Here is a 27,222-nt window from a genome sequence, read left to right as displayed (position 1 = left end):
CTAATACCAGGAAGTGGGCAAACGTCCTGGTGTGCTGCCCCGGCTAGAGGCAAAGCTCACAGTACAGAAAAGTCCACAATTGGGACAGGGGGCAGAGTGAAGGCCATCTGGACACTCCACTCACCAGTTTCTGTTCCTGTGTGCTTCAGTGGTCTGACCAGACCCAGGAGTGTCTTGCTCCAATCTCCGTAGGAGTTTGGAGGGTCAGTCACCGTATTTGGGACCCTGAACAATCATGAACAGGGAAGGGAACACTATGGAGGAAGCAGCCCAAGGTCCCCGGAAGCATCTCAGCCTTACCACCTCCCCCCCCCCACTGCATCCCTAAGGACAGATTGATGAGCTGGTCTGGTCAGGGAGGGGGTTCTTGACATTTGCCAGGGCGTAGGCGCGCAGCTATGTGTGCCCTGAAGCTAGACGCTAAGTACACAACGGAGGAAAAGGGTCACACGCGGGGGCGCAGGAAGCAGGTGGTTTTATTGACCAGACCACGAGGCAAGACTGGAAGCTACAAGCTTTGCTCCTGCCTAGGTCAAGCATGGGGGCTCCATCAGTTCTTAGGACGGTCATCGGGCCTGACAGGATCGGCAAAGATGATTTGCTGCAGGAACCATGGCTGGGTGCGAAGTATCTCTCCGAAGGCTCTAGAAAAAAAACAAAGCAGGACTTTAGAGACAGGGGCGAGCCTCTCCATTCTGTCCTCAGGATGATATGGAAGGAACTCTGGGAAATTCTCCTAACATAACGGGAAACAAGATGGGTAGGGAAGGTAGGGGGCGCAGTGGCCACACCTATAAACCAGGAGAAATGGGGAAGAATAATATCAAAAAGGGGGATGAAGGGGGCTGGAATACAGGCTACAACTCAGTGCTTGCTTAGCATGTGTGAAGTCCTGGGCTCCATTTCTAGTGGGTGTGGTGGTAGGTGGGAGAAAGATCAGGAGTTCAGTGTGAGCTACAAGAAAACAAAAAAACCGCCAATACCCAGAGGCTAGTGGTCTTATGTGGTCTAAGACCCCTGGAAATTCCCTTGCCGGGTGCCACGCCCACCTCCTTTCTCCTACTTACCTAGCAGCGGGCTCTGCTGAAATCCAGGAGTGAAAGCTTAGCGACTGCTCCGGCTGGCGGGCTCCCTCCAGGTCCCGCGGACTCCGGGGTGCATGGACTGGAAGCCCTGCGGGTGAGCTCCTGCTTCGTACCTCCCACAGCTTCTGCCCGGGGGAAGGAAGCAGGAGAGCGCTGCGGGCGACCGGTCCTGGGAACCGGGCGAGCGGTCCAGCGGCCCCGCCCAGGGCACGGCGCCACAGGTAGGGCGAACGGCGCAGCCCCATGAGCAGCCCCGAGGCCCGACCCACTGTGTGATAGCGAGGACTCGCTACGTGCTTGTACCAGGCGCCGGCGGGCAGCGGTAGCAAAAGCAGCAGCAACAGCAGCTGTAGCAGCAGAGGCAGCAGGGGCCGGTTCTCGGGAGCCCCCGGCCCAGGGCCCCGCACTTCTCTGTTCGACGCCAGTGCGCTCACGTCGACGGCCCCTTGGCCGGTTAGGACAAGAACAGAGTTTATGTCTTCGAGAACGTCGGAGCTCCGGAGGATGGAGACTAGTCAGTTGGTGCAACTACAGCTTCTCTGTAGCCCCGCCCCGACTCGCCCCCGCAGCACATGCCCAGCTCACCCAAGGGAGACGAGGATGGAGAGGGAGGGAGAAGAGGGAACCTAGGCAGCTAGAAGCCTCTCAATGAGTAGGTCGCAAGTTGGACTGTGCTTGTAGCTCTAGTGGGGGATCTCCTTGCTTACTCTTTTCTCGCCCACGGGAAGGGAACTGTCAGGGAGGGAGTTCTGGTACTATGATCTCAGAATACAAGGGTGGGATGCTCCTTTGGGAAGAGTTGCTACCAATGGAGGCGCACTTACTGAGAGGAGATAGCACAGTTCTGGTGTGCTAACATAGGAGAGTTTTGAGCATGGGCCACCCTTCCCTGAGGGCTGTCCCCCTTCCTGCCTAGTACAGCTCTTGAGTTCCCACCCAAAACCATTCTGCACTGCAGATGGTTGGATGCATGGAGACCTTGAGTTTTGAGCTGAGGCCTGTGAACACATTCCAATAATCCCAGCACGGATGCTGAGTTCAATTTGGCCTGATTATGTGACCCTAGCTCTAAGAAGATGGGAGGGGGCGGGGGGAGCAGCTAGGGAAGCAGGTAGGCAAGCAGTGGGGACAGGACAGTTTGGCCACATGAAGCTATGCCTGTGGTTTCTGGGGAGCTAGAATGTTAGACAGCTCCTCCTGAAACCCTCAGCCTCAGGAGGCTTGACTAGGCCCTACCAAACTTCCCAGACAAATTCAATTAGGGGAAGGTCTTAGCCCCACAGCAGGTGACTTGTTCACGTGTGTATAAGAATATTCTTCCAGGGGCTAGAGCGATTGCTCAGTGGTTAAGAGCACCGACTGCTCTTCCAAAGGTCCTGAGTTCAATTCCCAGCATCCACATAGTGGCTCACAACCATCTGTAATGGGATCAGATGCCCTCTTCTGGTCTATCTGAAAACAACTATAGTGTACTTATATAAAATAATTAAAAGAAATCTTTAAAAAAAAACATTCTTCCCATATCTCTCTTCTCAGAAAACTCCTATAAACTTTAAGACTCCACTAAAATGTCTTTGGCCTTTCAGCTCACTCCTCTAGCAGCTTCAAAGAAGTGAAGCAGTCTTTCCTGACCACCCAAACCCATCCTTCCAGACCCAGTCCCAAAAGAGGGCATTAGATCTCTTCAAACTGGAGTTACAGAGGGTTGTGAACCATTATGTGGATGCTGGGGAACAGATCTGGGTCCTTTTCAAGAGTAACAATTACTCTTAACAAATTAGCCATCTCTCCAGCCCCTCAGCTTTTTTTTTTTTTTTTTTTTTTTTTTTAGTGTTTTTGAGACAGGGTTTGTCTGTGTAGCCCGGGCTGTCCTGGAACTCACTCTGTAGACCAGGGTGGCCTTGAACTCAGAGATCTGCCTGTTTCTGCTTCCCAAGTTTAAATCCCAGGACCAAAGGCATGCACGAGCACCTAGTGGCACTGCCTGGCTTGTTTATTTGTTTTTGTTTTTCTTCAGACAGGATCTTACTACGTACCTCTAGCTGTCCTGGAACTCATTATGTAGACCAGGCTGGCTTCGAACTCACAGAGACCAGCTTATTTTTATATAAAGTTATCTTATTTAAAATGGTTTATTTTTAGTTTACACGCATTGATGTTTGGCCTGCATGTATGTGTGTGTGATTCACTGAAACTGGAGTTACAGACAGTTGTGAGCCACTATATGGGTGCTGGGAATTGAACCAAGGTCCTCCAGAAGAGCAGTCAGTGCTCCTAACCTTTGTGCACCTCTCATTTTTCGGGTCTGGAGATGGCTCATCAGCTAACAGCACTTTGCTGTTCTTTACTTTTCAAGAGGATCCAAGCTTGGTTCCCAGCACCCACACCAAGTGGCTCACAGCAGTCTGTAACTCCAGCCCCAGAGCTTTGACACTTCGAACCTTCAGTGGGCACCTGCACTCATGGGCATGTACCATGTGCACACCCACACACCCACAAATAGTTTGAAATAATAAAAAGAAACCTCTACGTTTTTATTGTTTTAATTGTGGGGGTATTTAAGAGTAGGCACCATAGGAGTTGGATACCCCTAAAGGGAGACCAGTACAGTCGCTCAAAGTATATTATACCTCTTCAGAGAGATCACCCACTAACAATATGGCTGTTGATCTGGAGAGATGGCTCAGCGGTTAAGGGCCCTGACTGCCCTTCCAGAGGATCCAGGTTCAAATCTCAGCACCCACATGGCCGTTCACAACCCCATGTCTGTAACTCCAAGATCTGACATTCTCACACAGACATACACAAAGGCAAAGCACATAAAATAACAATAAATACGTTTTAAAAGATACTTTAAAAAAATATAGCTGTTGTACAGGCATGGTGGTGTGTGCCCTTAATCCCAACACGCAGGAGGCTGAGGCAGGAGGTTCACAATGATTTTGAAGCCATACTGAACTCTTACCCACTGAGACATCTCTCCAGCCCTCAGGTTTTGCTTTCTTGAGTTCTCATATAGCCTGGACTGGGCTTGAATGTGCTATAGTGTTCTACGCCGCTAAGAATAACTTTGAACTTCTGATCTTCCTGTTTCTACCTCCAGTGCTAGGCTTATAGATACAGGCCACCATTCCCTGCTTGGAAGACCATATTTTGATCTTCAAAACAAAGGGAGCTGCCTGTTCCTATGGGAGCCCTAGTTTTAGAGAGAGGGGCCTGGAGGATGCAGAGATTTGGGAGGCTCGGCACGACACAGACCACTGTCTGGCCACTTGGGTTCCCGGGTGCTGCTCCCTCCAAAGGAGAGATGGGTCAGCAGTTAGGAGAACTTGCTGCTTTTCCAAAGGACTTGAGTTTGGTTCTCAGCCCCTATATGATAGCTCGCTCACAAGTATGTGTCTCTAGTTGCTCTTCTGACCTCTTCAGACACCAGGCATGAATGTAGTCCAGAGACACACGTGCAGGTAAAACACATACATGTATATAAATATTTCATACATGTAAAATAACAAGAAAATTTAAAGTCGAGTTTTTACAAAAGAGGGTGAGGGGGACAGAAGAGTCACCTATTCCAGAGATAGAAGAGCCCTAGGGGTTCCTGCAAATCCCTCCTCACTTGGATCTAGGTGTCTCGGTTCAAATACGCCACAGACTTAATACTGATAACGGCAGAGAGACGCTAGAGTCTCCTCTGCCTCAGTTTCCTCCCTTAAAATGAGGGAATGGTGACAGTGAGTACTTCATCTCATTTTGTTAAAAGACAAGCAATGCCAGGAGTGACCGGACCTGCCTGTCACTCACACGCTTAGGAGGCTGGGGCAGGAAGACCTTGAGCTCCCAGCCTGCCCGAGTTACTAGGTTTATATTCGAGGTCTATATACCAGGTCTTCATAGCAAACAAATATTTAAAAATGTACACACATCTACACGGCATGTGTCTTGCCACCACATCTGACACAAAGTAGGCACTCAGTGGTTGTAGAGATTTTCTGTTACTGCTGTTGTCAACAGCTCTAGGCCTGCCGGGAAGACCGCTTCCGAGAGGTGGGCGGAAGACGTTGAGGGGGTGGGCTCTTAGGCATGAGGACCTGCGGGACCAGGCAAGCGTCAGTGAAAGCCGCCCCCATCAACCACCTGCTCCTATGGGAGCACTAGTCTTGGAGAGAACGGCCTGGAGAGCGGAGTGGGCGGGAGGCTCGGCACGACACAGTCCACTGCCAGGCCTCTTAGGTTCCCCAGGCGCTGCTGCTCACTCAAATCAGGGACCTCGGGGAATAGCAATGAAAGTGTGGGGAGCCCCCTGAAGGTAGCCTGGGAACTGCAGGTCCATATGAATATATCAATTGTGTGGTCCATCCTGGGATGGACCTAGAAAAACTTGATAGAATATGCCTGTAATTCCAAGTGCAAGGCAGGATGGGATGGGAGGCTAGAAAGTTATCAGCTAAAAATGGGTAGGGTGCTAGAAAGATGGCTCAGGGGTTAAGAGGATTTGCTGATCTAGAAATGGATCACAATCCCAGAATCCACACGGTAGTTCACAATCATTTGAAATTCTACTTCCAGAGAATTCCAGGTACACCTATGGGCACCATGTATACATATGGTATATACCCATATATGTAGTCAAACGCTCATATACATAAAATAAAAATAAAACCTTTAGGGGACTGGAGAGATGGCTCAGCAGTTAAAAGCACTGACTGCTCTTCCAGAGGTCCTGAGTTCAAATCCTAGCAACCACATGGTGGCTCACAACCATCTGTGATGGGATTCGATATCCTCTCTCTTCTGGTGTGTCTGACAGCTACAGTGTACTCATATACATAAAGAAAATATTTTAAAAAGAAAATAAACTTTAAAAAATAAAACCTTTAAAATATCATTTATCATCTATCTTTTTATATCCTATCTATCTATCTATCCATCTATCCACCCATCCATCCATCTATCCATCTATCTGTCTATCCACCTATCCATCTATCATCTATCTATCTATCCATCCATCCATCCATCCATCTCTCTATCTATCTATCTATCTAACATCCTGACCACAGATTCCCCTCCTTCTTCTCCTCCCAGCTCCTCCCTTCTAAATACTTTTAAAGCCAAGTATGGTGGTACACACCTTTAATCCCAGCACTTGAGAGGCAGGCAGAGCTCTGTGAGTTTGAGGCCCGCCTGGTCTACAGAGTGAGTTCCAGGACAGCCAGTGCTACACAGAGAAACCCTGTCCTTGAAAAAACAAAAACAAAAACAAAAACAAACATCTGTGATAGAGAACTTCTTTAGCATGTGTGTCCCTATGTTCAATTCTGAAGAAGGAAGTAAAAGAGGAAAGGAGAAAGGGAGGAGAGGAGGGAGAAAGAAAGGGAGGGAAAGAGGGTCCAAAAGGACTACTAATCAGATAAGGTGATTGTCACCAGATCTATTGATTCAAATTCATTTCCTGAGACCCACAAGGTGGAAGGAGGGAGCCAACTTCTACAAGTTGTCCCCTGACTTCCATTCTTGTGTCTTGGCACACATGTAAGTAAGCATGCGCCCATGCACAGAAAAGAAGTAAACATAACGAAAAGAAGAGAGAAATAAAATGGAAACGGGGTGTGGTCCGGACTACAAAGTGGAACATTGCACAGAACACAGTTTACAAACTGGCTCAGTATGTTGTGCTTCCTGGAGCTTAAACACCAGCAACCCCAGTCTTGCCAATGTCTGTGGTCCAAGGTGCTGAAAAGAATGACATCGGCATGCAAAGGAAGATGAAGGCCCTGGGCCTGGGGACGACGGGTGCACAGCAGCTGAATGAAGCAACCCAAGCTGGGGCTGAGGATCAGGGATTAGAATCATCCTAAAGATCTGGCTGCAGAGAGCTTCTCTCTGTTCTGCTCCCTCTTTCTGCCCCAGACCCAGCAACAAAGGATTCTACCTCTCACCAGAAACAAAGTGCAAAGCACTGTTTGATTAGAAAGCAAGGGCCTGGGGCTGGAGAGATGGCTCAGCGGTTAAGAGCACTGGCTGCTCTTCCAGAGGTTCTGAGTTCAATTCCGAGCAAGGACAGGGTGGCTCACAACCATCTGTAATGGGATCTGATGCCCTCTTCTGGTGTGTCTGAGGACAGCAACAGTGTACTTATATATAATAAATAAATAAATCTAAAAAAAAAGAAAGAAAGAAAGAAAGAAAGATGGAATCTTGCTGTGAAGCTCAGTTTGGCTTCATTGTAACCCTCCTGCCTTACCCTCCTCTTGCTGAGGTTATAGGCCTGTGTTACCATGCCTGGACAACTCCTGTGATCTTTCTGAAGACACACCTTTCTGGAGACTATGGGATCCTCTCACCATCCAGCTTCTCTCTTTCTTTTTTCTTTTTCTTTCTTTTCTTTTCTTTTTTCTTTTTTTTCTTTTTTTTTTTTTTTGGAGGCAATGTCTCACGATGTAGCGCCTTGGCAGGCCTGGAATTCCTTATATAGCCCAGACTGGCCTTAAACTTACCCGCCTCTGCTTCCTGAGAGCTGGATTTAAAGACCTGAGACAGCACACTGTGTCAGTGTGAACTTGAAGTTCTGACCCTCCTGCAGCCATCTTTAAGTCAGAGATTGCAGGAGGGTGTATACTAGGATTAATCCAGACTCCGAGCACACCAATTAAAACCAATTAAAACCACATTTCCAGCCTTTAAGCCACTAAACGCTGGGGGGTTTTCTTGGGGGGGGAGAAAGGAGTGTTAAAATGTAAAAATAAGGTATTTACTTGAGGGGGGTGCGTAGCACTCGTCTGGAGGTCAGCGGACAACTTGCAGTTTATTCCGTCCTTTTACTGGATGGGTCGTGGGGATCAAATTCAAGGGGTCGGGCTGTGCAGTAATTACATTTACCTACTGAGCGATCCAGCTCTCCCACAGGCTTTTAATTAACGAATTCATCGTATATAGTTATTTTGTCTGCACGTGTGTCTGTGCGCCGTGGATATGCCTGGTGCCCGAGGTCTTCAGATTTCCCTAGATCTGGAATTACAGACAGTTGTGAGCTGCCTGATGTGAGTGCTAGAACCAAACTCAGGTCCTCCAGAAGATCAGCAAGAGCTCCTAACCGCTGAGCCGTCCATCTCTCTGGTCCTTAAGCAGTGTACTGTTTACATTCCCATTCTTCCTGAAAGCTACTATAGTTTTTTTTTGTTGTTGTTGTTTGTTTTTTTTTCCCATGCCCAAATTTTTGATATCTTCCCTAAATACTGCAGTAGCTGAGGAACTCTCCTGCAGTGACCTTTCTCCGTGTCTACACCTGAAGTGACTCATTACAGAGGGTCCACACGAGAGCCTTCTGAACTTTCCTCAGGGAGCTGGTAGCTGCTAGCTCTAGTTGGGGCCTCCATTCTTGATCCATTTTTTGATGCCTCTGCATTGCCCATGGCTTCAGCTCAGCTTGGAATCATATTTTCTGCACTTTTGGGTTTTCTGTTTCCTCATTTTTGGAGAAGCAAGTCCTACAGGATCTCTGGGGCGTCTAGATTCCAGCATTCTGGGTTCACAAGTCTACTATTGTCATTCTAACTTTTTCTTCTTGGTGGTTCTGGGAGTTGAACCAAGAGTCTTTGGCCTGGTAAGCAGGCAGGCACCCTAGTACGGGCTACACCCCCCCAAATCTGCTATTTTGATTATTTATTTGATTATTTAAATGTCATTACTTTATAATGTATTTTGTGTGCACACGGGTGCATGTATGGTGATTACCAAATGGAAGCCAGGCGACAATTTGAAGGAGTCCATTCTTTTCCTCCACCATGTAGGTCTCAGTTTGTTAGGTCTGGCGACAGGTACCTTTACCTACTGAGCCATCCCATAGGCCCCTATTCTGATTCTAAACCCCTCTCTCTTAAATACTTTATTCATTTCTATTTTACATGTCAAGTGTTTCGCCTGCATGTATGTGCTCTGCATGCATGTCTGGTACCCACAGAGGTCAGAAGAAGGTGTCAGATCCCCTGGACCAAGAGTTACTGGTGGCTATGAGCTGCCACATGGATTGCTGAGAAGTCAACCCAGGTCCTTTTTGCAAGAACAGCAAGGTCTTTTAACCACTGCATCTCTCCAGTGCTGCCTTTATACATGCATGTATGTCCAGGTGCTGTGTTAGAGGACAACCCACAGGGGTTGGTTCTCTCCTGTATCTCATGATAGCTCTGCTGGGTGGGGGGCTTCACAAGATTTTCAGTAACATTTCTTTCTTAACAAAACCTACTTATTTTATTTTATGTTTGTGCCTGCCTGCATGTATGTAAGTGAACTAGGTCCATGCTTGTTGCCTTTCAGAAGTCAGGAGTAGATGTCAGATCCAAATGGTATGGATGGCTGTGAGCCACAGTGTGGGTGCTGAGGAAAGCTCCCGTGTGGGTTCTTGCCTCCCACCTTGTTTGAGACAGGATCTCTTCATTATTCAGCATTGTATGTGCCAGGTTGGTTGGCCCGTAGGCTTCTGGGATACAAGATCTTCCTCTTCTCCTCCTCCTCCTCCTCCTCCTCCTTTCTTCTTCTTCTTCTTCTTCCTCCTTCTCCTCCTCCTCCCCCTCCTTCTTCTTTTTCTTCTCCTCCTTCTCCTCCTCCTCCTCCTCCTTCTTCTTTTTCTTCTCCTTCTCCTTCTCCTCCTCCTCCTCCTCCTTCTTCTTTTTCTTCTCCTTCTCCTTCTCCTCCTCCTCCTTCTTCCTCTTCCTCTTCCTCTTCCTCTTCCTCTTCTTCTTCTTCTTCTTCTTCTTCTTCTTCTTCTTCTTCTTCTTCTTCTTCTTCTTCTTCCCCTTCTTCACCATCTCATCATCACCACCATCACTGTCATCATTATATGTGTGGATAGTGAGAATGTGTGCTAGGACAGGCATATTTATGAAGGTCGGAGAACTTTTAGGAGTTGGTTTTCCACAATGGGAGAGACATTCTTTTGTCTGCCAATTAAAAGACAGGAGAAGAGGGCCAGGCACACACCTTTGATCCTAGCACTCAGATAACATAAACAGGCAGATTCCTATGACTTTGAGGCCACTACCTAGAGAGTGTTTCAAGGACAGCTAGAGCCACATAGGAAGACTGCCTCAGAAATATTTTTTCATACATGTACATGTATATGAATATATATGTATATGGGAGAGGACTGTAGAGATGGCTCAATGGTTAGGCAGATCTGCTGCTCTTGCAGAGGACATGAGTTCAGTTCCCAGCACTCACATGGACGTTCACAACCGTGTAAACCCTCTTGTTCCAGAGGATCTGACTTCAGCTTCTGATCTCTGCAGACACCAGGCACGGACACTATGTACTTACACACATGAACAGTCACAGACATAAAATAAATTTAAAACAAAAAAGGAAAGAAAGAAGTCCTACTGGAAATCTTTCGAAGTCCTGCCATATGGTAAGGAGAAGATCATGGCCCCCACTTGGTGTTCTTACTCTCATTAATAAAATAATTGACGTGTGGACACGAATGGAAAGAGAAGGTCAAAGAATAGACTCAAATACAACCTGAGAACAGTTTATTCACGATTAAGAGAAAAACCTTAGGGCAGGCAAGCTGTAAATCTCACAGACTGAGAAGAATGGGACCATACATGGGCATCAGGGTCAACCGTAGGGAGGGGAAGGGAGACCTTTAGAAAACTATTAAGGAAACCCAAAGTGTTAGTTAGGGTTTGTAAAAGTGTATTTAGGCTCCAGCCAGAGCCAAAAGAAAACCACAGAAAAGGAAATAACCACACCTGATGGTGGCTCCTAGGAACTACATTGGGGGTAGGAATTCTGGGAAGAAAAGGTATATGAAAGTGAGCCTGCACAAACTAGGGGCACAGAGGCAGGAGGATCACTGTGAGTTAAAGGTCAGCCTGGTCCTCAAAGTGAGTTCCAGGATAGATAGCTAAGGCTGTTACACAGAGAAACCCTGTCTCAAACAAACAAACAAAACAAAACTAGAGAGAAGGCGGTGGGGAGAGAGAGAGAGAGAGAGAGAGAGAGAGAGAGAGAGAGAGAGAGAGAGAGAGAGAATATCTGCATCTGCTGACCCTGACTGGTCTCACTGCCTTAAGCCTTAGTGGAGGAATAAAAAGCATGTATACATTTAGTAGTAAGTCAGTCCTTCATAGGTTCCAAGAATTGAACTTAATTCTTCAGATTTGTCTCTGCTGAGCCATCACACCAGCCCCGTACACAATGCTCAGTGTCTAAGTGTCCCATTGTTGTGAAGAGACACCTTGACCACAGCAATTTTTTTAATTAATTAATTTATTATATATGAGTACACCGTATCTGTGTTCAGACACACCAGAAGAGGGTATCAGATCCCATTACAGATGGTTGTGAGCCACCATGTGGTTTCTGGGATTCACACTCAGAACCTCTGGAAGAGCAGCCAATGCTCTTAACCGCTGAGCCATATTAATTTATTTTAATATGAGTGCCCTAGCTGCTTGTACACCTGCAAGCCAGAAGAGGGCATCAGTTTCCATTACAGATGGTTGTGAGCCACTATGTGGTTGTTGAGAATTGAACTTGGCACCTCTGGAAGAGGTCTTAACTGCTGAACCATCTCTCTGCAACCCCAAAAAGGAAGTGTTTAATTGGCCCTTGCTTACAATTTCAGAGGTTTAGTCCACTGTCACCATGTTGGGGAGTGTTACAGCAAATACTTATGAACTGGTCTAATTCCTAACCCCTCCAAGAGGGGTTCCCTTCTTGTTTGACTGTTTGAGATTGTAAAGGTTGTCTAAGGCATTCTAGTCCCATATCATACACCCAGTGTCTTCTTCGTGAATATACAATGGGGCTCTTCCTGCTTCCTTTAGCTTTTTCTGTCTGTCTTTTACGGTTGTTTTGTTGTTGGGTTTGTTTGTCTGATTTGGAATTTTTGTTTGTATGTTTTGTTTCTGACACATCTTTCTACATGGCCCTGGCTGCTCAAGAGCTTACCATGTAGACCAAGCCTGGCTCATTTATCATCTTGTTTCATTTTGTTTTTGAGACACAGGGTTTCTCTATATAGTCCTATATGTCCTGGAACTCTCTCTGTAGACCAGGCTGGCCTCCACCTCAGAGTCTGCCTGCCACCACTGGTATTCATTTGTCTTTTATTCTACACGATCTTTAGAATCTGGAAAGCTAAGTGCAGCTCCCTCTTACCTGTCACACAGCGGGCTGCATGGATGTGCGTGCCTCAGTATGCTGAGACACTCACTCTGCAGTGCCGCAGCTGCCCGACCTGCTGCTTCTTCATGCTATGGGTTCAGCCAGCTCTACTAAAAACAGGCAAGAAGAGACCCCCGTAGAGAATCCTTCTACTAAATCTAAATGCAACAGCAGAGGTAGTAGAGGAGAGCCTTCCAATGACTCACCGCCTGAGCTGGAGCAGCCAGCCTGCTTACGTGGAGAGAATAGTTAGTGTTTGAGCTCATCACAGCCTTGTCTCTTCAGGCACAGTGGGCCCTCTGCTGGCCCATCCTGGGAAACAGTCCCCTGTTTTGGCCTGAGAGGACTACAGGGCCGTCTAGAGCTCCTGGTTTGTGATTTTTAAAGATGTCTGGTGTAAACTGTTTCAAACAGCTCCCTGCTTGAGGCTGCGCCTTTAGGAGGAGGGCTAATCAACTCTGTCATTGTGTTGTTTTCTGGAGTTGTCTAAGGAATGTTCAAAATGGTGGCAGATGGGCAGTCTGGCTGGATGGTTGACTATCAGTCCTTTTGTTAAAAACCTCAGAGCAGCAAAGGCAAGGCCAAAAGCTGTCAGTTAAGAACACACAGTCACAAGCCCTTAGCCTTCACCCATTTGCACAAAGAGAGACAATCAAGAACTTGTCATCAAAATCTAAAGAGCTTACCATTAACATTCAATTATCATTTTAACAGAAAAAAAATTTTCATTTTTTAAAATTTATTTTTATTTTATAAACAAAATATTTATAATATTTTATATGTGTTTTGCCTTCACGTACGTTTGTGTACCACCTGTGTACCTGGTGCCCTCGGAGACCAGAAGATATGAAACCCCTGGAACTGAAGTTATAGATGGTTATGAGTCTTTATGTGGTGTTGGGAATTGAACCTAGGACCTCTGCAAAAAAAAAAAATAAAAATAAAAAAAGAAAGAAAAAAGAAAAAAAGAAAAGAAAAAAGAAGCCAGTGCTCTAAACTGTTGAGCCATCTCTCCAGCCCTCCATTTTAACAGGTTTTTTTTTTTTTTTTGAGACAGTGTCTCACTATGTAGACCAGGCTGACATCAAAACTTACAAAGTCTGTGCCTATGAGTGCTAGGATTAAAGGTGTGACCACACCCTGTCAGTTTAACAATACACAACAGCTGCCTAGTTGCCTAGGAGAGGTAAATCCCCTTTATCTGTCTGAGGATGGAAAATGTAGCCCATGTCTCTACTTAATTTGTATGGTTACCCCAATTTTACAAATGAGGTTATAGCTGTCAGTGGGCCAACCTAGTTCACAAGCATGTCAGTACCAGAATTAGGATTTTAAGCCTTTTCTTGATTCTTGCTAGCTATAGGCAGTCTCAAGTCACACACACAACATGCTGCCTCTTTCTAGAAGGGCTCATATTTGGACCTATCTCACTTCATCAGAAATCCAGAGACCTCCCAACAGCTGCAGAGATCTTGAAGCCTGAAGTTTACTCCTATGCACTGAAGCACCTCTGGGTGCCTCCCTTTTACATCTGGCTGGATGCATCTGTCTTACAACCAAGAGAACACTTAGTCCCTTCTCTAGCGGTATTGGGTGAGAATGCCTGGATGCCCTGGTGTCAGAGGCTTATGTTCCAAACACAAGAGAGGTGCAGGGCTATAGAAAGGTAGGTTCCTAAAACATTTGCAGGATTCAGTCATTACTAGCTTACTTTATATATGTATTTTGTGCTGGGAATGGAATCCAGGCATGGTAGGCAAATCTCTGCCACTGAGTTGTATTCCCAAGACATCCAGTTAAATTTGCATTTAAGATATAAGTATAATATGTCCAAGTATGGCCCAGGAATGTTTGTGTGATACTTAGCTTAACACTGTTCATGGATTATCGGAAATGCTGGATGCCCTGTGCTTCCTTCGGCGTCTCTAGAGCTAGGGTCGGGGAAGGCGGAGAGATCCCGCATTTATATGACCGCGGTTTGAGCAGGAGTGAGAGGGTAGAATGTCGGATGACAGCTCTGTGCCACACCAGGCCCGGGCGGAAATCGCAGGGCGCACTTCCGCCAGGCGGGGCGGTTGACTGGAGGGCCAGTGACGTCGACGGAAGGGGCGGGTCCGCCGGGAGCCAGGCCGCGCTGTGTCCCGCCGGCCGGGAGGGGGCCGGAGCCGGGCCATGGCGGCGGCGGCGGCGGGCGCCGAGGGGCGGCGCGCGGCTCTGGAGGCGGTGGCAGCGCCGGAGCGGGGCGGCGGGAGCTGCGTGCTGTGCTGCGGTGACCTGGAGGCTACGGCGCTGGGCCGCTGCGATCACCCGGTGTGCTACCGGTGCTCTACCAAGATGCGGGTGCTGTGTGAGCAGCGCTACTGCGCCGTGTGCCGCGAGGAGCTACGCCAGGTGCGCCAGGGGGTCGCGCGACTGGGCGCGGGGAGGGGGTACTCCTGATGGCTTTGCCTGCGCCGTGTCCGACCGCGGCCTGGCCGCGCCCGCTCCCTCCGGAGGCCGGGTGGTCGGTCGGGGCGCCATGCGATCACCGGGCCTCCTGGGGCTGGGAGAAGCCAGGGGCGGCTGGGCCGGGGAAGGAGGAGCGATGCCCATGGGAACTCCAAGCCTGGGGACTTTTTCCTTTGACCTGTCTGCGGGAAGGGCAAGGTCAGGTCGAGAGCCCTCCTGTCTGTGAATTTTAATTTTTTCGGGATCGTCATTGAGGTAGAGCAGACAGCCGGGGGGGGGGGGGAACCTCCAGGGACTGTCTGTCTATCCTGTAAACTGGCTGCTCTGGGGATAAAAGGGTTAAACTGGACATTTCCACACTAGGTGGGCTTTTGGGCCCCACCGGTGACCCTTAGTTCCCAAGACAGCGTTTACATTTTGGAGTGGAGGTGCTACCAGGACCTGATTCCTAGGAACTTGACGGTCCACAATTTTAGGAAGTCTCCTCGTTTTTAGTTCTAGCTTCGAGGTTTCCTTCTAGAGTGGTGGGAAGAGGATGTTTCTGATTGTCTAGACTTGGAAATCCCTGTGGGGGTCAGAGGGCTCTTGGAGTGTACATCCACACTCCAGCTGTTGGTGGGGAGTATCCAGCTGAACCTTTGGTTTGCTGCCCTTAGAGATCTGTTTGCTTCCAGGATTGTGAAATTACCTCGGTTGGTTCATGGAAGGTTTTGGCTAGTGGCTTCTGCCAGGGAATCACCTTTTCCTGTTCTTAGAAGTGATGCAGAGATAGAAATAATGCTGAGAAGCTGGTTTTTTTTTTTTTTTTTTCTTTCTTTCTGACCTTTTTCTCTTTGAGACAGGGTCTCACTATGTAGTCCTGTCTGGCCTCAAACCCAGAGGTCTACAAGTATCTACCTCCTGATTGCTGAGATTAAAGGCAGTGCTCCACCATGTCTCATATCTGAGACAAGGCCTCACTATGTAGCTTGGGCTGTCCTGGAACTCAGTCTATAGACCAGGCTGGCCTTAAACTCACAGATATTTGCCTACTTCTACTTCCTGAGGGTCACTCCCCACCATGCCCAGCACACACAGCTTTTCTTGATATATATGTCAAAAGAGTCAGCCGGAATCCTGGAACATTCCCAAGCATCTGTGTCTTGCTGAGGAAGGGAGATGAAAAGACCTCAGACAGTGGTTTGGTGGAAGGAGCCTTACCCTACTTACTGGGTGAGGTCTAGGGTTCAGAAAGCTTTTTGACTGTTGGCCTACTCAGAGGATCTTGCTGGAGTTTTCTGGCCAGTCTTGCACACACGCTAAAGGAAAGGTCCTGACACTGGAGTTTTTCAGCACACCTGTAGCTTCCTTCTAGGAAGGAAGACACTTTGTAGGTCTTTATGTATGTAGTCCTGGCCTGGGCTTTTGGTCTCACTCAGGAAGTGAGTGAATACACCACACACGTACACGTGTCAACACACGTACACGTGCCAGCTGTAGCCAGTGTCTGCCCTCCCTCATTCTTTCTGAGCCCCACACCCTCTTAAGAGCTCTGTGGCAGGGGCTGTTGACATGAGCTGTCATCTTGCCCTGGCTGGGGTGTGGTTTGGCATTATGTGCCCTTGGCCAAGCCTGGGCTTCCTCTTGGACTTGCACCACCATGCTGGGCAGCAGGAGTTCTTAGGAAGTTGGGTGAGAGGAGTGATACCTGTCAGCTCAGCCTCCCTGTTTATCCCACTTTTTCCTCTACTGGCTTCACCCTCAGCCCTACCTTGTCCCTTACTGAGTCCTGTATTCATCATACCCAGAATTCCACAGTAGCCCTTAGTCCCTCCGTGTGACTAAGTAAAAATTAGGAGGGATGTGTGTTAAGATGTCGTGTGAAGCTGGATGGGGTGGCACAGGCCTTTAATCCCAGCACTCTGAAGCACAGGCAGGCGATCTCTGAATTCAAGACCAAGCCTGGTCTGCAGAATGAGTTCGGACAGCCAGGGCTGCACAGGGACCTTGCCTTAAAACAAACAAAACAAAATGTCACGTGGAGCGGGCCGGCTTCTTTGGCTGGGCGATCCCTTTGTATAGGCTTCGGAGTGGGGGTCTGGGTGTAGCTGGGAGGCAGTACGCAAGTCTGAAGCTGCTGGTCTGGTGAAGAACCAGGGCACTCCAGACTTTTCGGCAGGGCAGTTAGGCGGGCTGCCATCTGGTGTGAGGCTGTGGAAGTGATGGTCAGTGTTGACGCCATGCATAGTGGGGAGGTTTGTGCTCAGTCTTTCTTAGGAGCATCTGTGTTCCTCTGGACACACCTCTGAAGAGCCATTTTCTCATCCTGTTGCTCTCCAACTTGTCCTGGGCAGGCCACACCCCCACCCACAAGCAGGAAGTAGGAGGAGAATGCTGAAGGCCTTCCCTGGGTTATTCCAAGGCCCAGGTCAGCAGGCTGTACCTGATGATGACTCATTGGTATTTTTCTGTTGTGAATGCCTGTCCGTCACCTGTGGTCCCTCCCTCTCTTCCTTTCTCTGAGACAGTTCGCTCTGTACACAGGCTGGCTTGGAACTCACAGAGATCTACCTGTCTCTGCCTCCTGAATACTAAGATTCTGGCCTTTCCAAAAGCTGTCTCTGCTCCTGTTCCTAATCAGACTCCAACCACACCTATTTCTGGTGTCTGTGTGTATAGACATACATGCAGAAATATGTATACATAAAATAATAATTCCTTTTTAAGTTAAAAGTTTTATTTAGTTTTTGAGATGGGGTTTCTCTGTGTAACCCTGGCTGTGGTGAAATTTACTGTGTACACCAGGGTGCCCTTGAACTCAACAGAAATTCATTTGCCTTTACATCCAATATGTTGGGATTAAAGATGTGTGCCACATGGGCTGGAGAGATGGCTCAGCGGTTAAGAGCACTGACTGCTCTTCCAGAGGTCCTGAGTTCAAATCCCAGCAACCACAGGGTGGCTCATAACCATCTTTAATGAGATCTGATGCCCTCTTCTGGTGTGTCTGAAGACAGCTACAGTGTACTTACATATCATAAATAAATCTTAAAAAAAAAAAAAAAAAAAAAGAATGAGTTCTAGGAGAGCCAGGATTACAAGGAAGAAACCCTGTCTTGAAAAACAAAACAATAATAAAAAAAAAAGTGTGCCACCACATCCGGCAGCTGATTTATTTTTCTTTTATGTGTATGTATGCATGTTCTTCCAGAAGATGATGTCGGATCCCCTGGAACTGGAGTTGCAGGTGGTTGTGAGCCTCTGTGTGGGTGGTGTGAACCAAACCCAGGTTCTCGGGGAGAGAAGGAAGCCCTCTTAACCACGGAGCCATCTGTCTGGCCCCGTACACTTTGATGCATGATCCCCACCTGTCTTTTATCTGGTTTCTATTGAGCACATGTTGCATGTTGGAGGTGAGGAGTAGCAAGGCCCTCTGGCAGATACAGCTGGGTTGCCAATCCCACACAGTTGGTTCAGAAGCATTCCTGCCTGACCTCTGCCTGTATGCTGCCTAGCCCACCCAGGACTCCCCGAATGGCCCAACCTCACCCATACCTGGCCTAAACTTTTTTCCTCAGGTCATGACCCTTTTCCTAGGGCTCCTCACTAATTCCTTGTTTTTGTCCCCTTACAGCCCAGGCAGATTATTTCCCCCATACTTCCATGTTCCTTTGTCCCCTCGTAGCCTTACAGGAGTGTGTCCAGAAAGAGAGGGTCCTGCTGGTTGGACTCCTGTCATACACTGGGGACTCTCCAGGCAGTCTAGATGGGCAGTCCTGCTCTCCCTGCCTGAAGAAAGGCAGCTTTTCCTGCCTATCACTCCAGGCCAACAAGCTTCGGACCTAGCTTTTGTCCTGCGCTGTCCATGGTCTCTTTCCTGAGCCTTATCTCGTACTTCGTTTCCCTTCTTGAGCCAACCTGTGTCTTCCTTACCCCTCTGACCCAGGTGAGTATGCAGCTTAGGTCACCTCCATCAGACTGGGTCCTACTGGCCTCTGTTTCTGCTTGGCAGATCCTCACCCCACTCCCATTCTGACTTGGCTCAGTGTCCCCTTGACACTACCTCTGCCCTGCAGTCAGATGATTGTGCTTCTTGGTTCTTAGCATCCATGGCATAAGGTAAAGCAGGTCTTGTCCGCCTATACACTCATACTATTCCTCCGGTCACCAGCCAGGCTTTATAAAGGGCTCTGCTTAGTTTCTGGTTTTACTCCTGTAGGATGTCCTGCCTCTCCCCGGACACAGCTGCTCTTCATCTTAGCTGTTTCTAGCCATGTTCTGTGGGTGAACAACTAGCCAGCGTGTTCAGGACAGGGATCATAAGACAAGGGGTGGCACAGATAAACTCCCTACTCAGAATGCTCTGCCACTGGCAGCCAGAAAAGGTGTTTAGTGGCTGTGCCCATAGCCCCAAGGGAGATGAATCTCTTCCATGATAGCCTGAGATGCCACACAGAGTAGATCCAAGTGTACAGCTGAGAGAGGTCCCTGGAGCTAGTGGCAGTGACGGGGGCGTCCCTGGCACAGCTTCCTTTAGGGAAGGAAGTTGATCCTCCGCTACGTCTGTTGGGCTTAGATGCTTTTTGGCAGCTTCAGGGAGTTTCCCCAGACTGCTCTTGTGCCTGCCTTGGAGGAGCTAAGTTGGGCGTGGATGTGTCTGGTGCTGTGTGCCCTGTAGTTTGCTTGGGCTTGGGAGCACTGTGTGCTTGCTCATGCCCGAGTTCCTTGTGGATGTAGGCTGAGAGGAAACCTTGGGGGTGGTTGGAAAGCATAGCTGGGTGTGAGCCTACCCCCAGAGTGTTGGGAAAGAAGCCAGCATAGAGTTTAGAGGGTCCTGTCTGTACTTGGGACCTAAAAAGAGTTTTCTGGGAACAAGAAAGCTGCACTATGGAAGGGCAATGGGAGCCTTCATTGGCTTGCCTTTAGGGGAGAGCATCACTAGCCTGGTGTGGTAACACATGCATGTAACTTGGACACTTTGGAAGCAGGGACAGGAAGGATTTCTGCTTTTTTGGTTTCTTTGTTGTTTTGGTTTTGTTTGTTTTCTTTTACAGAATCATAAAAGTTTATTTAGCGAAGTTTCATATGAAAATGTGCATGACCTAATTGTATATCACAATCAAATAGGCCTTTGGGGAGGAATGTGGACACACTGGTCAGACTCTTTCCAAGGCTTCTAAGATGATGGTGCTGTTTCCTCGGTGACCACCATCCCAGTGTTGTTTGTTGCCCACTGGATGCCATCTCCCCACACTCATCAATCGCAAGGTTCAAAAAGGGATCAAAGCCCGCAGTGTTCCTTGTACATGCCTGCTACCATTTAACTTCATTGATAACGTCTTGTCCAAATCTTCTTCAGTTCTAGAGGGTGGGCTTTACTCATGGCAACTCCTCAGCGGGTTTGGCATAGCGGTGAAGGAGTGAGCTCTTAAGGTGCTGATCTGCTTTTGTTTTTTTTTTTTTTTATGTGAGCACACTGTAGCTGTCCTTAGACACACCAGAAGAGGGCATCAGATCCCATTATAGATGGTTATGCTCTCTCCATCCCTGCTTTTTTTCTTTTCTTTTTTTTTTAGATGCTGGGAATTGAACTCCGGACCTCTGGAAGCACAGTCAGTGCTCTTAACCACTGAGCCATCTCTCCAGCCCGCTTTTTGGTTTTTCCAGACAGGGTTTCTCTATGTAGTCTTGGCTGTCCTAGAGCTTGTTCACCAGGCTGACCTTGAACTCATAAAGACTCACCTGCTTGACCCTTTTTTTTTAAGATGGGGAGAACTAACGATGATGTTTGGGGTGCAGATGTACTTGAGCCAGACAGAGCACAGGACAGGGAGCCATCTTGTTCAGCCCTATGATTTATTAGCCCACTGCTGACCCGTTCCCATCCCCTAAGAGTGGTGTGGCCCTCCTGCTAAGGGCCAGTTAGAGGAGCAGACCGTGGTCCTTGTGCCATATCTAAGTATGATATGTCAAAGTGGAGGGCTAGAGAGATGGCTCAGCGGTTAAGAGCCCTGACTGCTCTTTCCCAAGATCCTGAGTTCAATTCCCAGCAACCACATGGTGGCTCACAATTATCTGTAATGGGATCTGATGCCCTCTTCTGGTGTGTCTGAAGACAGCTACAGTGTACTCATACATGAAATAAATAAATCTTTTAAAAAAGGTCAAAGTGGAGCTATGCTTCATAGAACAAGCTTTTATTTTATTTAGCTGCTTGGGGCCTGTGTGGGTTATGATCATGAGTGGGCCATTCTCACTGTTCTCTCCTGAGCTACCCCAAACTCTTGGATATTTTGGTTCAAATACCTTCCTGGGCTAAGCCTAGACCTGATGACCTCTGTATGACCTTTCCTAAGATAGGAAAGGCCTCAGCTGGTTTTAGGACTGAGCTAAAGCATGTGACTAGGGCCAGATGTGGGGCAGTAGCAGAGGCAGCTGAGCAAGAGGGCTTGAGTCTGAGAGGGCTGATAGAGAGGGTCACTGTGGTCTGAGAGGGGTGATAGAGAGGGTCACTGTGGTGTTGTCACTGTAAGTCACCACCTGAGGATCTTCGTGGAGAGAAGAGGGAGCCTTGGAGGATGCGGGGGAAGGCTTGGGTGTCCAGCTCCGGTCTCAGAGCACCCAGTGTGTCTCAAGCCTTGCTCTGTACCCTCTAAGACTCCTCCAGTAGCTGCAATATACCTATGGCTCATACCCGTGATTTAGGCAGCCTGTAATGAGCAGAAGTCATAAGGCTGTGACCAGGTCCAGTTACCAATCTTGTAGGAGCCCCTTTCTCCTATGGCATCATAGAAACATACTAAGGTGGTTCAGGACTGGGTAGCCAGGTGTTGATGTACCTGACAGCTGCTAGGCACCAGTTGCTGTTTCTTTAGCTGCTGTCTAGAACCCATATCTTTTAAACCTACATCACCCAGTGAAAGTTGTTGTACACTGAGCTCCTCTGTGCAGCTTTAGGATGGAGCTGTGGGTGAATACCAAGCCTGCAGGAAGCATGGCTGCCTCCTGGTGGACAGCGACTGCTGCCAGCTTAGGATTGTTGAGGGCGCCTTTTCTGTCTCTGCTTGGTCATCGGCCATTCCACCCAGGTCTTGCTTACCACTGTGTCTCTCTAGGTGGTCTTTGGGAAGAAACTCCCTGCCTTTTCCATGATCCCCCTCCATCAGCTCCAACATGAGAAGAAGTATGACATCTATTTTGCAGATGGAAAGGTGTTTGCGTTGTACAGGTGAGGATTCTCAGCTGGGAGGCTGCAGCTGCCCCCTCAGAACCAGGACTGGGGGAGTACATACATGGTGCTGGTGACCTCTGGTCCCTCTCGTGAGGTAGGGAGCTCCTGGCTCTACACTAAGGTGGCAGTGGAAATGAGGGGTGTATTTGCTGTTTTAGCCTTTTGAAGGACACAAGAACATGCAGACATATTTAACTCGGGGTCTGTTAAAAACCCAGGAAGGCTGTGGTTATCATGGGTACTCTCCTCATGGCTGAGGGTGAGAACCACAGACTTGGATCCCGTGCCTTGTACATACAGATGTCGTATCCCTGGGTGGGGCCCTGGCATGTGGTTCTGCTCTGGACATCACTTAGAGCCAGCCTTGTGGATGGCTCTGGTTTCTCCCCAGGCAGCTGTTACAGCATGAGTGCCCACGGTGCCCTCACCTGCCACCCTTCAGCCTCTTCGGGGACTTGGAGCAGCACATGCGGAAGCAGCACGAACTCTTCTGCTGCAAGTTGTGCCTCAAGCACCTCAAGGTGCGCCTGCCCTGGGGACCCCAGAAACTGCCAGGCCCCCACAGAGCCTAGGTTGCTTATAAGTGGGCATGGGGGCCTCCAAGTGGCTGTAAGGATCCTCCAGCCTCTAGTGGGCTCTAGGGTAGAACTGGTACTGTCAGAGTCCACTCATTGCCCCAATGTTCCAGTACAAAGTCGGGAGGTTGGGAGCCCCAGCTCTGTGTCCAGCCCTGTGTTCTCTGCAGATCTTCACCTATGAGCGCAAGTGGTACTCGCGAAAGGACCTGGCTCGACACCGTATGCAGGGTGACCCTGATGATACATCCCATCGGGGACATCCACTCTGTAAGTTCTGTGACGAGCGCTACCTGGACAATGATGAGCTGCTCAAGCACCTGCGCCGTGACCACTACTTCTGCCACTTCTGTGACGCCGATGGGGCCCAGGACTACTATAGGTGGGCGGGGCTGGGGCTGCTGCAGGGAGTGGGGCCTGGAAGTACTATAGGTGGGCAGGACCCGGGCTGCTGCAGGGAGTGTAGAGGTGACTCTCTCCTAGGACTTTTCTGGGAGTTATCTGGTTGTACAGTAGATGATCTGGCTTCTGATGACTCTGTCTGCCAGTGATTATGCATACCTGCGTGAGCACTTCCGGGAGAAGCACTTCCTATGTGAGGAGGGCCGTTGCAGCACTGAGCAGTTCACCCATGCCTTCCGCACTGAGATCGACCTCAAGGCTCATAAAACAGCTTGCCACAGCCGCAGCCGGGCCGAGGCACGCCAGAACCGTCAGATTGACCTTCAGTTTAGCTTTGCACCACGGCACTCACGCCGGAGTGAGGGTGAGCTAGGTGGCCGTAGGCTCAGGCGTAGGTACTGGGGCCTTCTGTGAGTATCTACTTTCTAGACTTCAGACCTCAGACCTCGGTCCCACTTAGAGTCCTTCTGCCCAACGAGAGACACAGGAGGCACCCACTTGGCCTTTCTCCTCACCATTCCTTGCTCCGAGCACCTGAGCTTAGTAGTAGTTGGACGCTCCTTGCCTGCCTGCTCACACCCCTCTCCAGTGTTTTTGCATTTTTGGCTCTGGAGTCCTTGGGGTACTTCCCTGCCTCAGGAGACTATCACTGAAGTCCACATATCCCATCTCCAAAGGTGGGGCCTAGGCCCCTGTCCTTATACCAATTGAGCACTAATTTAAAGGACACAGCTGGTTTGGATTCTGTGGTGTCTAGGTCTATCCTCATGGATCATAAGCTGTTGGGGGTGGGGAAGCCTCTGCCTTCCAGACAAGAGCACTGGCCTCAGTGTGGTCTGGACCGCAGTTCTTTTGTCCTGCTCGTTGGCCTGGGACAGTGACAGGCTGTGTACTGACCACAGGAGTCGTCAGTGGTGAGGACTACGAGGAGGTGGACAGGTACAACCGCCAGGGCCGAGCTGGCCGGGCCAGTGGGCGTGGAGCCCAGCAGAACCGCCGGGGAAGCTGGAGGTACAAGAGGTGGGAGGATTTGCATACCACTGACATTCTCCTGGCACCACCTCCACATGGTGGCAGCTGCCAGCAGTCAAGCTGGGAATAGGCATGAGGTCAGTGGGCTCCAGCCAGAGTTCCTAGGGTCCTGAGGGTGGCAGTCATGTTTGCTCAGCAAGTAGAATGTTCTTTCTTCCTTACCTCTTGCTAGCCAGAGACAACAGTCTGGGGGGAGGAATGGCAGTGAGAGCAGAGAACAGTTGTGCCAGGAAGTTTCTGCAAAACAAGCGTGTGCCCAGGCTGCAGATTGAGCCTAGACACTGCCCATCTGAGGCTGTGTCTTTGGGTCTTGCCCAGTCTGAGGTCTTTCCCCACCTCTACTTCATCCCAGGGAAGAGGAAGACCGAGAAGTGGCAGCTGCTATCCGGGCCTCTGTGGCTGCTCAACAGCAAGAGGAGACTCAGAGGGTTGAGGACCGGGAGGAAGGTAGCAGGCCCAAGAAAGAGGAAGCAGCAGCCAGGGTGCCTGAGGAATCCCGTGGCCACCGGCGTCTGCCTCGGGCTCAGGGTGAAGGCGCAGGTAACCCGGTCCCACCTGTTGGCAGCTGTGCCTGGGCTTGGGGAAACTGCCAGCTCCTAGTCAGTATCTTGCATTCCCCAGCCCACCATCACAGCCTCACCTGCACTCATCTTATGTCTGTAGGCTCCAAGGAAGCCTCAACCAACGGTCCTGTAAGCCAAGAAGCCTTCCCAGCCACAGGCCCAGGCTCCGTGGTTGCCCCCTCAAAGTATGTGTGGGAACTGGGAAGGGTGGTAGACGGGTAGATCTGGCCAAGGCCTGGTGATGAACCTCTAACCAGTTCTTCCCTCCTTGGACACAGTACTCTCCCACCACCCATCCCCAAGCTCAAGGATGAAGACTTCCCCAGTCTCTCTGCCTCCGCCTCCTCTTGCTCCACAGCGGTTACCCCAGGCTCTGTAAGCTTGGCACTGGCTTATCCTGGTCCTCTCAGGGGCAAGAACACCTTCCAGGAAGAGGACTTCCCTGCTCTGGTTTCCTCCGTACCCAAGCTCAACAGTGCCCCCTCCAGCCTCATCTCAGCTTGGAATAGCAGCTGCAGCAAGAAAGGGAACCCACCCACCCCAGGGGCCCAGGCTGTAGTTGGTAGCAGCCAGCCTCCCCGGAAGGCAGGAAAAGGGAGCAGGGGTGGCAGGAAGGGTGGTCCGGCCCCAGTAAATGAGGATAGTGGTGGCCTTACTGTGCAGGAGCTGCGGAGTGTACCCACTACAGTGGCTGTCTCTTTGATGGCACCAGGTGCCACCCAGAGTTCGGCCAAGGGTGGCAAGAAGAAGAAGGTGGTCTCTGAGAAGCTTGGGGCTACATCATCCCAACTGTTGCCCCCTGATTATACCCCAAAGCCCTCCGGGGCTGAGCAGGTCCCCGAAGCCCCTTTGAGCAAAGCTGAAGTGCCAGTAACTGTCGTTGTCAATGGACATTCAGAGGGGTCAGCCCTGGCACGGAGTACCCCAAAGGAACCTCCAGGGCTTCCAAGGCCCCTAGGTCCCCTCCCCTGCCCCATACCACAGGAAGACTTTCCAGCTCTCGGAGGCCCTTGTCCACCCAGGATGCCTCCTCCCCCAGGTATGTGTGCCTAATACCAGCGGGTTCCTTAGGCTTCTGAGAAGTGCTGGAGTCGTACTGCCAGGCTGGAAGCCTGCACGTGGTGGGAATGTGCGTTAGACTCCCGGTTCTCCTATCAGAGGACACGTCTATGCTGCTGAGTCCAGGCTGGATGCAGGTGCCACCTTGAGCTATCACAGTTAGCTACTTTATGGAACTTTGTAATGCTTAGGGCTCCCCATAGTGGGCCTACCACATAGAGCTCTGGCTCTGAGCCTGCTGTGAGGCTGGATGTGAATAGGCCAGCCACTGGAGCTGGACATGCAGAATAACAAGGGTAGTTGGACCACGCTGAAGCTCTTATGTCACCCTGCAGGCTTCAACACGGTGGTCCTCTTAAAGGGCACTCCACCTCCACCTCCACCCCCACCAGGCCTGGCGCCTCCCATCAGCAAGCCACCCCCTGGCTTCTCCAGTTTCCTGCCCAGCTCCCACTCAACCTGTGTTCCTAGTTCCACCACATCCACCACCACGAAAGCGTAAGTGGAGTAGGCTACCTGACCTTTTGCCATAGGGAACTAGTGGGAGGGTGCAACCTAAGCCACCCTAAAGACTCAAGCCTCCTCATCTGACCTCAGACCCCGGCTAGCACCCACACCACGAGCCTACTTAGTTCCTGAGAATTTCCAGGAGAGAAACCTACGGCTCATCCAATCTATCAAGGACTTTCTGCAAAGTGATGAGGCCTGCTTCAGCAAGTTTAAAAGCCATTCGGGAGAGTTCAGACAGGTGAGGTGGGAGCGGGTGGGAGGCTGGCCTGCCTTTGCCCAGGGTGAGAGTGACTGGCTGTGCTTCTCTGGGTGGCAGGGGATGATCTCTGCAGCTCAGTACTACAAGAGCTGCAGAGACCTGCTTGGAGAGAACTTCCAGAAGATCTTCAGTGAGCTGCTGGCACTCCTGCCAGACACAGCCAAACAACAGGAGCTGCTGTCTGCACACACTGACTTCTGCAGTCGTGAGAAGCCTCCCAGCTCCAAATCTAAGAAGAACAAGAAGAATGTGTGGCAGACCAGCACCCAGCAGTTGGGCCTGGACTGCACTGTGTGCCCCACCTGCCAGCAGGTACTGGCACACGGTGATGTCAGCAGCCACCAGGCACTGCACGCTGCCCGGGACGATGACTTCCCCTCCCTTCAAGCCATTGCCAGAATCATTACGTAGCTCCTGCTGGTGAGGGCAAGAGCTGTTACACCCTAGCGCCTCCTTTCTCCTTCCTCTTCCCAGCTGCTTGGCAGCTAGGTAGGGCCCTGGGAAGGCTGGGGCTCAGGCCTCCTGGTGGACATCAGGAAAGGTCCACCCTGCACACCATCACTCTTAAGTTCTGGCCCATGCTTGGCTGAGGGTCAATCTTGGTTTGTGATCTTGTGATTTTGGAATGTGCCAGGGGAGGGAAAGGCTAGGATGCTGGGACCTGAGCTAAAGGCCTCAGTGGCCTGAAGAGAGTTCTCCTGAGTGAGCTTATAGCCCCAGAGCTGACAGCTTCGGGTCCACTGGTGCTGGAGTCAGATGTCAAGTTGTGTTGTGTAAACAATTGGCTGTTTCATAGAGAATGTTCCAGATTATTAAAAACAGACACAAAATTGTGCTACTTGAAGTTCAATCTTTTTACAAGGCAAGTTAAATCTAAGATCTCAAATTGCCTCTGACATTTTATAAAAGACAGTTT

At 49.8% G+C, this 27,222-nt stretch overlaps 2 protein-coding genes and 1 pseudogene across 4 annotated transcripts; 1 reads left to right on the top strand and 2 right to left on the bottom strand.

The window, feature by feature from the left end:
• Positions 1 to 550: 550 nt before the first annotated feature.
• Positions 551 to 14,422, bottom strand: NPW (neuropeptide W; the record flags this gene model as incomplete). The annotated part of the gene is made up of 3 exons (XM_080942295.1): positions 551 to 644; positions 1,068 to 1,580; positions 14,277 to 14,422. The coding sequence occupies 3 exons, from the start codon at positions 14,420 to 14,422 to the stop codon at positions 551 to 553; spliced, it is 753 nt and encodes a 250-aa protein (XP_080798421.1).
• Positions 14,372 to 27,222, top strand: ZNF598 (zinc finger protein 598, E3 ubiquitin ligase). 2 transcript variants are annotated; one of them, XM_080942533.1, is made up of 12 exons: positions 14,372 to 14,639; positions 21,791 to 21,903; positions 22,298 to 22,427; positions 22,652 to 22,863; positions 23,030 to 23,247; positions 23,786 to 23,894; positions 24,268 to 24,455; positions 24,579 to 24,663; positions 24,757 to 25,517; positions 25,873 to 26,035; positions 26,135 to 26,285; positions 26,364 to 27,222. In XM_080942533.1, the coding sequence occupies exons 1-12, from the start codon at positions 14,421 to 14,423 to the stop codon at positions 26,715 to 26,717; spliced, it is 2,703 nt and encodes a 900-aa protein (XP_080798659.1). In that variant the 5' UTR covers positions 14,372 to 14,420; the 3' UTR covers positions 26,718 to 27,222. The 2 variants fall into 2 exon arrangements, with proteins under 2 accessions (XP_080798659.1, XP_080798658.1); XM_080942532.1 differs by having other exon boundaries at positions 23,786 to 23,903.
• Positions 19,832 to 20,058, bottom strand: LOC308440412 (small nuclear ribonucleoprotein G-like; annotated as a pseudogene). Its single transcript has one exon. The product of its transcript is annotated as a small nuclear ribonucleoprotein G-like (transcript).

The sequence above is a fragment of the Micromys minutus genome (assembly GCF_963924665.1).
Source record: "Micromys minutus genome assembly, chromosome: 31".
Lineage (NCBI taxonomy): Eukaryota > Metazoa > Chordata > Mammalia > Rodentia > Muridae > Micromys > Micromys minutus.
Note: the sequence above shows the minus strand (reverse complement) of the source record. Positions and strands in the feature narration are given on the sequence as shown.